The following is a 14,837-nucleotide window of genomic DNA, read 5'->3' as shown; positions in this document are numbered from 1 at the left end:
CTATATGCCTACTCACAGTATTCAAGCACTATGTGGCTTTCTGTAGAGTCTGTGCCACATTATTAATCAGAAAATTAATTAAACATAATATTCCAAACATAACAGTCTTATGGATACATTTGAACTTTTTTGGTAGTACATATAGTACCATTGTAGTAAACCTCAAATCCAAATGTTTTCCCTAAGATTCTGCATTAACTTCAAAAACACTAAAAAAAATTTTTTTATTATTTAAGCTTAGACATGTTTATTCAGTTTTTAAATTAGCTATTATGATTTCAGAGTAACACACCTTGATATATTGGTCAACTTTAAAAGGCATTTTTTATAAAATTTAAAATAAAAGTGATATCCCACTCTCAGTTTTACTTCTTAATTTTGAAAAGAAAAAGTAGAATGAAATATTACTGATTCAAACTGATAATCTTAACTTTTTGGGAAATCATGTAATTAAAAAAGAATCACCCAAATATTACATACATAAAGTGATATATTCCTATTTCTAGTTCCTCTCATAGTACTCAAGATCTTTCAATAAAATTGTAGCTTTAAAGTTAGATGTATGTTTTTCTATAAATAATTCATACTGCAATATTGAAAATATTTCATAGGCAGCTTTAAAATAAACTAATTATTTTTTTCTTTGCATAGGCATTGAAACAGTTTCATAAGCTTTGTTCATGTGCATATTTTCCCTCAGGGCTGCATTATCCTTGAATTGAATGTTTGTTACCCTTTCACCTAAATGATTTATTCTTTCCACACACAGCTTGGTTTCTAATAGTCTAGGTTTTCATTATTAAAATTATATACTGAGTGCTTTTGCTTTTGGCAAAGTCTTATACTTAGAACAAAGCTCTGATATATGCTGAGGTTCTTGTAGTTGAAAAAATAAGGCTTTTTGAAGAGATTAATCTCATTTATTAAATGCCGACATGAATTTTTAAGGGTTTGAATATTTTCATAGTGAGTCTTATGTTATTTGAAGGGAAAAGTATTGTGAAAATTTTTCATAGATTTTTCCAAGATTTTAAACAAATACCTAAACAAAATCAGCCTAGGTGAAATTTATTTTGATGTATCTATGTAGTCAAGAACTGTTGTAGATGTAACTAGTATCCTCAAATATCTTTTAGCTTAATAGCCATATGCTCCATAAATGGGGAAGGAAAAGGAAAGAAATATCGCCTTACCAATTTTTTAAATTACAGTCGTCCCTGGGGTATGTCCAGGGTATTGGTTCTCGGACTGCCTGAGTATATAAAAATCGCATACTCAAGTCCCTCCGTTGGCCCTGTGAAACCTACGAATTTGAAAGTCAGCCCTTGTACATGGGTTTCACATCTCTCAAATACTGTATCTGTGTGTGGTTGAAAAAAATCTATGTATGCATGGGCCTGCACAGTTCAGACTCGTGTTGTTCAAGGGTCAATTGTGCTTTACTCTTCCAAACACTATTCTTGACTGGCATAGTACTTTGTGGAGTCCAGTAAAATACTTGCTTTCAGGAGAAAGTGGTGAATTTGGCAAAATACTTATTTAACACATAGTTTTTTTAAACTTACTTTATCAGAGACATTAAAATGAATGTAAGCCCCAAGAAACCTAGGAAATAAGATAGAGAAATAAAAAATGAAAGTTCCTTTCTAGTTTAGCCCGACCACGAAGAAATACACATTATATTTGCAAGCTTGTCTACTCAAGCCATGTTTGGATTACATAGATTTGATTTTTACTGAATTTTAGAATAATAACAAAAATATCTTTTTTACATTTTTGCATTCCTATCCCATCTTGCTCCTTTTTGTCTGAATCTTATTCTTTGATTTTTTTAAAGTATATTTCCTAGTTCTTCTTCCTTTCCATTTTTCCCTTTAATGTTAGGTTATGTTTTGTTTTCTTTTTAATTGGTGGATGATACAATTTTAAGATAATGTAGATATAAATTATTATTATAAACTTGAAAATTTTCCAGTTTAAAATTGTATATAGGTTGAACATTTTCAAAATGTCATAGTATGCAGGAAATAAAAAGTTGAGTAAGTTGCAGTTCTTGACCTTAATGAGTTCACTGAAATCTTTTTTTCTATAATTATCAGTTTATTAAGTTTTATTATAAACAGTAAAAATATTAAATATTCCTCCCCTTTTAAATGTGTACTATTTATTTTTTAATAGCATCTATTATCCCATTTTGATTTTCTTCAAACTTTAGAAAATTAAAACGTTAGAAGTCTCTTTTAAAAACACTTCTTCAGCAATAAACATTTTCATTTATAATGAATAATAGCTAAAAGAACACTTTTAATGCTGTACTTTCTGTCAGACTCTGCTAAGTTTTTTATGATCTAGCTACCTCAGTGTCACATGTCAGTATCTGTCTTGAGAGGTATTTGAAAATTATTTTTGATATAACAGTTTTATTCAGGCACGTATCAGGTATGTACCTTTGTGGTTGTCCCTAGAAACGAGAATGAGTTTTCATTGCTGTCATTTTGGTTCCTCCATATTGCTGCTAGTATCATTTTCAGAACAAGTGAGGTGAATCAGTAAAGAAGCAGCTGTGTCACGACAAGAAACAACTAAATGCTTCATTAGGTCTGAAATTCTAAACAGTAATCAAGTGACAACATTTTAGGCCTAAATAGAATTAGTTAATATATACAGTCATGTGAGATTGTCCTTTCTACCTAATACTTCTCTGCTAAACCAGATGACATTTGCCCCATTTTCTACAGCTTTTAACAAATATGTCACAACATTGTAGATACTTTAGAAAATTATTTTAATCATTCCAGACAATATGTGGGAGTTGCGTTTTTCTTAACCTTGTACTGCTAGCTCTTTCTACAGCCTTGATCCTGTAGACTGCTAAGAAGCAATCCCTGAAGTCTGTCTCTAAAGTCAGACAGATCTGCCGTTAAATCCACTTAGACTCCTTGCTAGCTGTGTGATCTCACCCACATTGTTTCAGATCTTTGAGCTTCAGTGTCCTGTTTTTAATTTGAGAATAATTAAAGTAATTACTTCATGGGGTGGTGGTGAGGATTAAATGTGATAATGTAGATGGAGCACTTAGTTCTGTGCCTCACACAGAGCAGTATTATGATTCTTTTTAAAATTCTGTCTTCTTTCAGTTACCATATTGTCTTAACTGGTGTTTTCTTCTTCTCCTTGTCTGAATCTCTGCTGGTCCTTATTTCCAACTCTTAATTGGGCATTGTATAAGACTCTTAGCCTCCATTATTCTCTTTTGGAAGGTTTACACATTTTTATCTGTCATGACACCCAAACAAGAAACTTTCAAGTAATCTTGGACAACTTTTTTTTTATCACCACCTATATCTTATCAGTCATCAAGTCTTTTGAGTGTCTTCTTTCATTTAACATGATGCTTTTGACATTCATCTAATTTGATACACATATCAGTAGTTAGTTCCTTGCTAAGTAGTACTTCATGTATGGGTGTACTTCGATTGATCCATTCACCAGTTTCTGGATATTGAGGTTGTTTATGGCTTTTAGTGATTATGAATAAAGCTGTCAAAACATTTGCATACAGGTTTTGTGTGGACTTATGTCTTAACTTCTCTTGGATAAAAACCTCAAAGTGGGATGGCTGGATTGTATGGTAACTCAATAAGAAACTGCCAAACTGTTTTCCCAAGTGATTGTATCATTTTGCCACCAAACCAACAGTGTTTTAAGAGTTCCAGCTGTTGTGTATCCTCACTAGCATTTGAAATTGTTAGATTTGCTCTTTATTACAAAATGTGAGCCATTCTAATAGGTGCACAGTTGATGAATGCCCCTTTTAAGACATAAATTACTTTAAAAATCATTTATTTACAGTATCATCGGTGAGACCAACAAATACCCACAGGTCATTCACTTTTTTGGATACAGGACAGTGGGACCTTGCCACTAGGATTAGAAAGTTTCTATGAAGCTTTAGGGCTGAGAGAGTCCAGAATAACTATGTACAATGTTGCCAGCAAGATTGATGCCTAAGTAGAGAAGTTAAATTTAGTGTGAAGCAGAAAAATTTCAAAACATAATGATTCCCAAAGGCCATTAAGCCCTCTTTCAGGTTCATCACCTCCTTTTTTGACTTTTTCCAGCCAGTTGATAAGGTTCCTTACAAATGTTCTGAGTGTGCAGTTGATCTTTAAACCATTATTGTTGTTCATTTGCATGTTGATACTGTTCACTTGATAGGCTATTGATAGAATGTAATTGTAAAAAAATGAGCCTAGTTTATGTTCCTTGCTTTGTCACACTTCGTATGCTGACATGGCAAGAATGAAGTTCCTAAAATATCTTTTTACCAACCTGCTGCTCAGATTATATCTTTTCGTTTCTGATTTTCATCTGCAGATTCCTACCAAATATGCTCTTCTTTTCCCAGGAAGATCGTGTTCTAACAGGTCAACAGTAGTTTATTTTCTGCTAGTAGAAATGGGTTTTTATTCTTCTACCTGAGCTTTTTTGAGAAATAGCTGAAATGACTGACCAGAGTTAAAGGTGAAGTCTGACCACAGACTTCCTATATAAACTAGCTGGTTGGCAAGAGTAAAACCAACAAACCTCGTTAGCTCTTGTTTTCTAACTGGCTGAGCTGTGTGGTCCAGTTGCTATTTTTAATCATGCCCATTATCTGTTATAATCCCTTGCCTCCAGCCCTTCGTGTCTATATAACTGTTCCCTAAGTTACATATAATAGTTCATATCCATTTTCAAAATGAGTTCACAGATTGTATCTCATTAAAATCATACTTCCTAATAAATGCCACCCAAAGCCATTCCACACATAGATAGTCATTTTCCTGGACAGCAAAAAGAGTTTTGTAAAATGCCATATTCCCTTTTACTGCTGCCTGGTAATTGCTGTCTGCTCCACATGTCAGGGACTAGGGGAAAGGAGGAAACATTGGTAGGAGATGTTCTTCTGCAAGGAGATTATTCTCAAAGGAATGGGTCAGGATGGAGCAATGGCTAATAATGGAGAGGATAGAGAGGATTCCCAGGAATCTCAGTCTTAAGAATGGAATCACTAACTCACTGTCCTGTAATCTCTCCTTGTAGTTTCCTATTAAAAACCTCTCAGCTCTGTGAGCTAAGGGAGCAGCAATGTATTGCTGTTGCCTCCTTACTTTCTTACTACTCAGTGTACTCTGGCAGAAAGGCTTTTGTTAGTGGCTAATTCACAACGGTCTCCTCAACCTAATTCTATTAATATTCAGCACCTGTGTGTTGGGCACAGTGCTGAGCACTAGTGATAATGCCATGAACAAGAGAGAAATGGTCCCTGCCCTGGTGGAAGTTCTACTCTAATACTGAATGTGACAATGCTATGTATTTGCAACAGTACTGTTTCCTTCTTTTAAAAAAAATTGTGAAAGAAAATTTTACTGCACTATTGGTACTATGCCTACCCTCAGGTGACTTATAATGCTGTTGGGGAGAAAGACTTACAGGAGAAACACTAGTAGGATAAGCTAAGAGTTAAGTTGCTTGATAGCTCTTAGGTGCAGGATGTGTCAAATGAAAGCAAATAGAACTGTACACTAGAGTCATCAGGAAGAGAGGTCACAAGATTTGTTGTAGCCCCTCTGTTTATTCCAAAACAGCAGCCAATGACCTTTTAATATGAGTTGTGTCATGGTAATTCTCTGTTTGAATCTTTCAGTGGCCTCCCTCCTGACTCTGTATAAAGTAATACTTGTAACAGTATAGAAGACCCACACAATCTGCACTCACTCCACCTCACCCCCACCTCATCCCCACCTCTCTTATCTTCCATGGTATTCCCTTTTTGATTGTACAGGCAGCCTGATCTCCTTGCTGTTCCTCAAAACACCTGGCACTTAGCTGCCTCAAGGACCTCTTACTTGGAAATCCCATCTTTCCAGAACACTTTCTCACAGATGTTTGCATGGTACCTTCCTCACTACATAAGACTAGTGATGTCTTCCCGAAAAACACTATTTCGAATTGTATTCTCCCTCACCTCTCTAGTACTCCTTATTCCCTTTCACTGAATTATTTTTCTCCTTTGCACTTTTTACCATCTGTTATATATGCTTATTTATTTGTTTATTGCCTATCTGTTCCAAGTAGAATGTTAGCTCTAGAAGGACAAGGAATTTAGTCTTTTTGTTCATTGCTGTATTCCTAGTACCTAGAACAGTATTATATCTGGCAATATTAGGTGCATACAAAAAGTATTTTTGAAGGAATTAATGTAGAAAAAGAAAAGAAAAATGAGAGTGGCACTCAAGGAGGACAGAATAAGCAAAGATATTTAAAGAGAAATAGAATAAGTGTTGATATGGGAGGAGATAAAAGAGGCCAACCTAACTATAACAGATAATGGTTTCTTGTTTGAGGAGAGTTAAAGAAAAAGTTAGATCGATAAGGTGGTACCTAAGACATAAGGTAAAAGAATCCTAAGACAACCAGCAAAGGAGTTTGGGTTTCATATCGATAAATCAGTAGAGTTATTTCAGATTCCTAAGAAGAGCGATTTAACAAATGATGTTTAGGAACATCCTTTGAGAATTAGTATGGAAGATAGATTGAAAGGGAGAGAAACTGAATGTTAGAAAACTATATTATTGCAGTAATCTAAGCAAGACACTGAGAAAAAGGGAAGTGGTAAAGAGAAAGAATGATGAAGACAGGTCACATCTGCGAGAAAGCTTACAAAACAATCAAAACAACTTTGAAATTTTATTAAATGAAGAATAATGGAAAAGTAAGAATCAAGATAGCTGTAACATTTTAAGACTGGGACAAGGGCGTATAATAAAACAGGGAGCCAGTTGTACAGTTCTAGGGTCTGCAAGGGTTGCTAAAGTAAAAGTCTTCAGTGTTCCATCAACTCTTTATCATTCCCTAAGGAAATAATGCTGAAAACCTAGTGTCTTTCACTTCTATCTTATCTTTAAAATCAGCAACAGAAGGTAGATTGACATGGTCACACTTGTGTTCACTAATGCTGTATCCATTGATGGTGTTCAAAAAACACTATCAAATCTGGCTAGTGTGATGAGCCAGAAGTGAGAAATCATTGCTACATGGTTAATGCAGATTTGAAACTTTCTGTAGCACCAGATGATTTATTCAGGAGTGTAATAAAGCAATTTTTAAAATAAATTCATTTAAAAATTATAAATATTAAATTCTTTCCTAGTAATATGTGGGTACTAATTTGAGAAGGGATTTTCTACTTGGACTTAAAGTATAATGAAGGCATAGAAATAAAATGTTTTATATAATTCTTGCTGGTAAAGTTTAAAATTATTTTTCATTCATTTTTATCTCCTTTATCTTCAGACATAATTTTTAAATTCATATTTCTTGTTTACTTTATTCTGACATGAATAATCATGAAATAGTTCCCAATCGCCACATATACAAATTATTTAAATTAATTCATGTTCTTTTTTCCTTATAGGACCAGTACTTCAGACTTAAACGTATAATTTCAGGGCACTCCTAAACAGATTGAAAATGTTGATTTCACCTTTGAAATTTTGTTTTATTTCAGATTTGGTGTGAAGAAGAAACCAATTTACATTAATGTCATAAGGGATCCTATTGAGAGGCTAGTTTCTTATTATTACTTTCTGAGATTTGGAGATGATTATAGACCAGGGTTACGGAGACGAAAACAAGGAGACAAAAAGGTAATATTTTAGTTTTAAGATTTTTATAAAGATAATTGTTTATGAAATGCAGTGAGCAATGTGCTTTTAAAATTTGTTGTTAATTATAAATTTATTACTTGCTTATTGTGGAAATTTTGAAGAGAACCCAAAATATAAAGAAGCAAAATGAAGACAGTTATATAGCTGATATATTGTAATATACATTTTTTTGTGATTTTTAAAAATATTTATTTTCCAGGGCGGAATCATGTTTTCTTTATGGTTCTGTTAACAATTTTCTGTGGATTATTGTAATTATTCACTAATATGATATATTTTTATGTATTTTTTGTTCTCTAAGTATTGATGGCAGTTTATATTTGTGATCATCAGTTTAAGGACACTGTTTTGCTGAAGCAGCTATTTTTTTCTGGCAAGAAGAGAATAATGGCTCAACAAAGTTCTTAACAGGCTCAGATTTGGGTTGTCTTCCATTTCATTGCATTTTCTAGAGTATCACCAGAGTTACATTTCTAAGAAATCAAACTGATTTGTCACTTCTCTGGTGGAAAACCTTTATTGGGACCTCATGCTCACGGATTAAGACATAGGAGACACAACTGGACACGATCTCAGACCTAGCTCTCCTGTCTGATTTTCCTTTAGGTGCCCAGTGCTTTGGCCACATGAAATGTCACCATCCTCTGAACTTATTGCTTAAGTTATTAATGCTTCATACTTTTTTACACATGTATTATTCCCTATATTGAGAATGCCTTTCCTTTGCTCTGGAAAACTCTTTATCCACCTTTAAGATCTAGCTCAAACATGCCCACTTCCGTAAAGTCTTTTCTGATGCCTCCAGACAGTGAGTCATATCTCTTTCAGGGCTCCTAGAGCACTTCATTCAAATCTCTCTTTTAAGCATTTATTTTGTGATATTTGGATTACCAGTTTACCTACTGTCTTCTCCAAAATGTGGTGAATTTCCTGAAGCATATATTTAATTCATCTTCGTTTCCTCAGAATTTAGCATCATACCTAGGTTACCCGTAAGTGCTTAACAAATGGTTGAATGTGTGAATTCTGCACATTTTAAACCTAAACTATTACACAGTAGTGATGCCAGATACTTGGTATGTTAAGGATAATTAACATCCAACAATATTTTCTTCTAAGTTAGTTATACCCTCTGTGTCACATGACGGGGCAGTGGTTTTTTTGTTTTGTTTTCCTTTTTAATGGTTTCTAGAAACTGCTGTTTCTTTAATCTCAAAGCTTTAGGCAGAAGGTACTGATCCAAACACAGATAACTAACCAAATCTGTTTTCTTAAATAATGCTATCTCTTAGCATTATTTAATCTTCTAGAAATATTTATTATGGAGATTCTGCAAAGTTTTATAAAATCTATTAGTATAACTCTTATGACTTACTACTTTAGAATTTATTGATATTTATTTCTAAATTCACTTATGTGCTTTCTATTTTTTATTTTAGCCCTACTTAACACTAACTCTTGACTCAGTAAATGTTAGTATCTGTCTCCCTCCTTTGACCAAAGTAATATTAGCGTTAATGTTGGAAAGGAAAAGATTGCAGTCATGTAGGCCCCTATATCCATCATTTATCATTGTCAGCCCTGGATAGCATGGTTTTGTGGTTCCTAGCCTGTGTAGTTTGGGGGATTGGGTAATAATAACTAATAGTAATTATTAACAGTAATAATAGCTCACATTTACTGTACACCATACCAAGCAGTGTTTTAAGTTATTTTATATGTATTTTTTCAGGTAGCTTGCACAACAATTCTATGGGGTGGTTGCTGTTATTGTCCTCATTTTACAGAAAAGGAAACTGTGGGGCACAGAAAGGCTAAGTATTTTGCACGGTGTCATTCAGCTAGTAAACGGTAACGCTGGAATTTAAAACCAAGCACTCTAATTCCAGAGCCCATAGTCTTAACCTCTCTTACATCCTTTGAAAAGAAGAGAAGAAATGCAACATGTCACTTGACATTTTTCTGTGAAACGTGATCCAAAGTTGCATATTCAATATTCACAAAAAAATCCAGGCAGCATTTTAACATCATCTTCCCTTCATGTTTGAAAGTTTTAGGTAGATAAGCCATCCTGGAGCTTTATCTGTTCTTCACCCTGACTTTAATAAGGCCTGGGGTTTTGTTTTGTTTTTTATTTTTTAACATCATTATGAAATACACATTAATATGCCTGTTTATTTAGATGTAGTGTTGATAACATCAGCAAAATACTATTGCATTGTCTTACTTCTTATGAGGACAGGGCTATCTGTAAATAATTGATTTATAAAAATAAGAAATTACTTTGTTTTATGATAGAATGTACCTTTTCAGTCTTGAAACATATTGATGATTAGACATTTTTAGTAATTTGGCTTGTTTCTCGTGATACACATGTTGGTAACCTAATGCTGATACCCTAATGAGTTAAGTGGTGTTTATTGCAAATAACTCCTTAATATCTTTAACTAGCAGGAGTTTTCATTAAACTCATCTGTAAAGTTGATAAGACTGCATACTGATAACATTTCTAAAGCTGGACAGGTTTTAGAAAGATACTGGGTGTTAAAGGGTGGCCATGATTATGTTGGAAATACCTTGCAATGGCGCTTATTCTCAAAAAAGTGTAGATAGCTTTATTTCTATAAAATTCTAGATTATTTGCACCTCAAGTGATATTTTGAGGTGTATTAAACAGTATTCAGTTCAGCACTTATGGCAACTATTATGTTTTAAACTGACGTACTCTAGTAATCTGAACTGCTCTGTGGTTACACTTCAAACACATTTTAGATATATGTGCACCCGCACCTAGGATAGCTTTCACTTGATCTTGTAAAGAATGGAAAGCTTTTGATTTGGGAGATTTCAAATTTGCACATTTTAGAACTAGAGTTTTACTTAATTTAACCTTTGCCCAGTACCTGGGAAAATAGGGATATTAAGTAATCCAAAGATGAGCATTGAATAACTATATCAATCAAATCAGTGGTTCTCAAACTTTTTGATATAAAAACTCCTTTTATACTCTTAAAAATTATTAAGGATTGCCCAAAGAGCTTTTGTTTATAGCTTTTGTTTTGTTTTGGGTTATATCTATTGATATTTACCAATGTCAGTAAATTTGCCATTTACTGAAAAAATTTTAAAATATTAAAACAATAGTAAAGCCATCATGTTAACATAAATTATATTTTAATGCACATAACTATTTCTCCTCCGACAAAAAAATGAAAAGAGTGGCATCGGTTTACATTTTTGCAAATCTTTTTATCATCTGGCTTAGTATAGACAGCCGATTTTCTTTTTTTTTTTTTTTTTATTTTCTGTTTTTTTGTTTTGTTTTGTTTTGAACCCTGAGAAGCTAGACAGCTGATTTTCATATTTGCTCCTGAATTCAGTTTGTTCGAAATGTTCTTTTGGTTGAATTGAGGAAATCCAGCTTCACACAGATATATAATTGGAAAAGGGAGGATTTTAATAGCCTTTTCAAAAAATTGCGGCTATTCTTTAATAAACACTAAAACTTGACAAGTGGTAGTTTCAAAAGTTAGTTGCAATGTAGAATCTGAAACCATAGCAGTGAATTTTTTATACTTTGCTACATTAAAATCTATTCATATGTTTTACACTTTGAATGAATCTTTTAACCAAGCATAATTTTGAAACATCATACATTGGTCATTTGGAACATACTGGTTCACTGAGTTATGTGGACTTTTCAAATGTTAACATATTTTGTTATACAGCGTTAAAAACTCATATTCATTAATATCACCACTAATCTCATCAGAAAAGTCTTTAAGTATTGGGAGACTGTCAAGCTTATGGTGGCAGATACAAGTTTTCCAAAATTTTATTTTTTGCTTGAAAGCTTAATTTTTATCATTGGCCTATCACAGGATTTCTCAACCTCAACATTATTGTTGTTTTGGGCCAGATAATTCTTTGTTGTGGGGGGCTTCTTATACATTGTAGGATGTTTACCAGCATCTCTTACTTCTACCTGGTAGCATCCCCCATACCTCAGCTGTGAGAACCAGAATTGTCTTCAAACATTGCCAAATATCACCTGAGGGTCAGAATAACTTCCAGCTGAGAACCCGTAGGGTATCAACACTGTCAGTTGTTCCTTCAAGTGATGGGCATAATTTATTCATTTTGAGAAAATATCACCAAATACTCAAATTCGAATAGCTATAGTTTGGGATATGGTAGATACATAGATATATAAGGTTTTATTTCTTATTTCTTCTTATGAGCTACAAAATCTGGCACAAATGATAATAAAACCACTTTTTAGAAAATGGCCTAGGCTGGCAAATCTAAGACCATCTAGAAAAATTCGGAAATAATATCAAATGCCTCATGAAAATATTTTATTTCCTCTGTCTTCACCTCCACTAGAGCTATGCCTTTAATACCCATGTAAATCCCCAAGGTGCAGTCTTTTCAGTAGTCATTTACAAATATTAATAGTGCAAGTGGTTTATATAGCACTATTCTATATGCTCTGGAGGACACAAATGCTACTGCTTGATCCACAAATGCTACTTCAGGAAGTTTTCAGTGTAGTTGGAAAGACAGAACATAACACATTTAAAAAGCATATGAAACAAGTTATATAGATAAAGATATAGACAGACAGATCAACCTATCCTAAGATTCTAAACCAGATCCTAAGAGCTGCCTGTTACAAGGCAGTATGTGATTTTTTTTGTTTTGTTTTGTTTTGTTTTTGTTTTTTTGAGACGGAGTCTTGCTCTGTCGCCAGGCTGGAGTGCAGTGGCTCTATCTCGGCTCACTGCAGCTTCCACCTCCTGGGTTCAAGCGATTCTCCCGCCTCAGCCTCCCGAGTAGCTGGGACTACAGGTGCACACTACCACGCCCAGCTAATTTTTGTATTTTTAGTAGAGACAGGGTTTCACCATGTTAATTAGGATGGTCTCAATCTCTTGACCTTGTGATCCGCCCACCACGGCCTTCCAAAGTGCTGGGATTACAGGCGTGAGCCACCGTGCCCAACCGTGATTAATTTACATGACTCCAAAAAAATAAGAGTGTCTCATCCCACCTATTCTTGCCCATTTATTTAATAATTTACCACATTAGATATTTGATAGGTGAGACTTGGATTTATGGCTTACCCGTGCTGCTTTGTCTTTGTTCTAGACCTTTGATGAATGTGTAGCAGAAGGTGGCTCAGACTGTGCTCCAGAGAAGCTCTGGCTTCAAATCCCATTCTTCTGTGGCCATAGCTCCGAATGCTGGTAGGGAGATAAAGTTGGCTCAAATTGATTATCATCCTTATTATCTCTGTAATCTGTGTTTCATTTCACAAGGGCTAGATATAGGGAAATCGGTGAAAGACTAGACTAAAAATAACATGTAATTGAGTAATATCTAGTTTTGCAGTTACTTTTAAATGCATTTAAAAGATTCCTCATGTAGAGTAATATCCTAATATCCTTGCATTGTTTTCTCAGATGCTGGTTTTTAATATTTCTTATTTTTGGTGTTATGTTTTGCTGTATTCCAGTAGAGCTCTTAGAGACCAGGGGTAGGGGTGGGGGTGGGGGGTCATAAATCTTATTTTGTCCAAAGCTTACTGTTTTAGCTATTCATGTTAAATTAATAAAAGGCTTAGTGGGTTAAAATTCACCTGGTTTTACTGTTAAACTGATTTTGACTTTAAGAGAAGCCAAGGTTATGGCTGTGGTTTAGTTTGCTAGTAAATATCAAGTGGAAAATAAAGATACTTTAATAAAAAATGTATTTCCTCAGAATGTGTTGAGTTTTCAGTTTTTAAAGTAATTTTACATATTTATTTGTTCTATTCAATCATTTTGATAGGAGAAGTAGGAGAAAAAAGGAACATATTCAAAGTTTCTTCCATAAACCATAATGAGAAATACAAGGAATTTCTTCATTATTTGAGATATATTATTAGATTGCTGTGGAGTTTAAAGTCCTACTCATTAGATTACATCAAAGCCTCATAATAGTATAAGAATTGGAAGCCTATAAAGAATGCCTTCTCAATTTTTAACCATTTCTTTAGAACAGGGATTGGCAAACTACAGGTTGTATCCTGCAGACCCAATTTGGCCTTTCACCTGTTTTATTTTTTATTTTTTTGAGACAGAATCTCGCTCTGTCACCCAAGCTGGAGTGCAGGGGCACAATCTTGGCTCACTGCAACCTCCGCCTCCTGGGTTCACAATTCTCCTGCCTCAGCCTCCCGAATAGCTGGGACTACAGGTGCCTGCACTACACCTGGCTAATTTTTGTATTTTTAGTAGAGATGGGGTTTCACCATGTTGGCCAGGCTGGTCTCAAACTCCTGACCTCAAGGGATCCACCTGCCTCGGCCTCCCAAAGTGCTGGGATTACAGGCATGAGCCACTGTGCCCAGCTTTGTCACCTGTTTTATAAATAAAGTTTTATAGAAACACAGTCACATACATTTTTTACTTATTGCTTGTGGCTGTTTTCACACTGCAGCAGCAGAGTTGAGTAATTGTAAACTAAACCAGGTGTATTAGCTGTTCTTGCATTACTATAAAGGACTACCTGAGACTGGTAATTTATAAAGAAAAGAGGTTTAATTGGCTCACTGTTCTGCAGGATGTACAAGCATGGCACCAACAAGGGCCTCAGGAAGCTTACAATCATGGCAGAAGGTGATGCAGGAACAGGCATATCACATGGTGGGAGCAAGAAAGTGGGCAGTAGGGGTGGAGGTATGGTTCCCAGACTTTCAAACAACCAGATCTTGCGTGAACTGAGCGAGAACTCAGTTATCACCAAGGGGATGGCACTAAACCATTCATGACAGATCTGCTCCCATGAGCCAATCACCTCCCACCAGGCCCTACCTCCAGCATTGGGAATCACATTTCAACATGAGATTTGGAGGGAACAAACATCCAAACCATATTATTCTGCCCCTGGCTCACCAAATCTCATGTCTTTCTCATATTTCAAAATATATTGATCCCTTCACAGTAGTCCCAAAGTCTTATTCCAGCATTAACTCAAAAGTCCCAAGTCCAAAATCTCATCTGGAGATGAGTTCCTTCTACCTATGAGCCTGTGAGATAAAAAACAAGTTATTTATTCCCTATACAATGGTGGTATAGGCAT

The 14,837-nt window shown here is 34.7% G+C and overlaps 1 protein-coding gene across 2 annotated transcripts in view; it reads left to right on the top strand.

The window, feature by feature from the left end:
- The window catches only part of HS2ST1 (heparan sulfate 2-O-sulfotransferase 1), a 200,920-nt gene that overhangs the window by 178,138 nt on the left and 7,945 nt on the right, over nt 1-14,837 (top strand). For both annotated transcript variants that reach the window (XM_054477653.2, XM_054477642.2), the window contains exons 4-5: nt 7,553-7,691; nt 12,864-12,961. In XM_054477653.2, the coding sequence (XP_054333628.1) occupies nt 7,553-7,691; nt 12,864-12,961 (237 nt within the window). The remainder of the gene's footprint in view (nt 1-7,552; nt 7,692-12,863; nt 12,962-14,837) is intronic.

This window comes from Pongo pygmaeus, chromosome 1 (assembly GCF_028885625.2).
Source record: "Pongo pygmaeus isolate AG05252 chromosome 1, NHGRI_mPonPyg2-v2.0_pri, whole genome shotgun sequence".
In the NCBI taxonomy this organism is placed as follows: domain Eukaryota; kingdom Metazoa; phylum Chordata; class Mammalia; order Primates; family Hominidae; genus Pongo; species Pongo pygmaeus.
The sequence above is the reverse complement of the archived record's forward strand: the minus strand, read 5'-3'. Positions and strand labels throughout refer to the sequence as shown.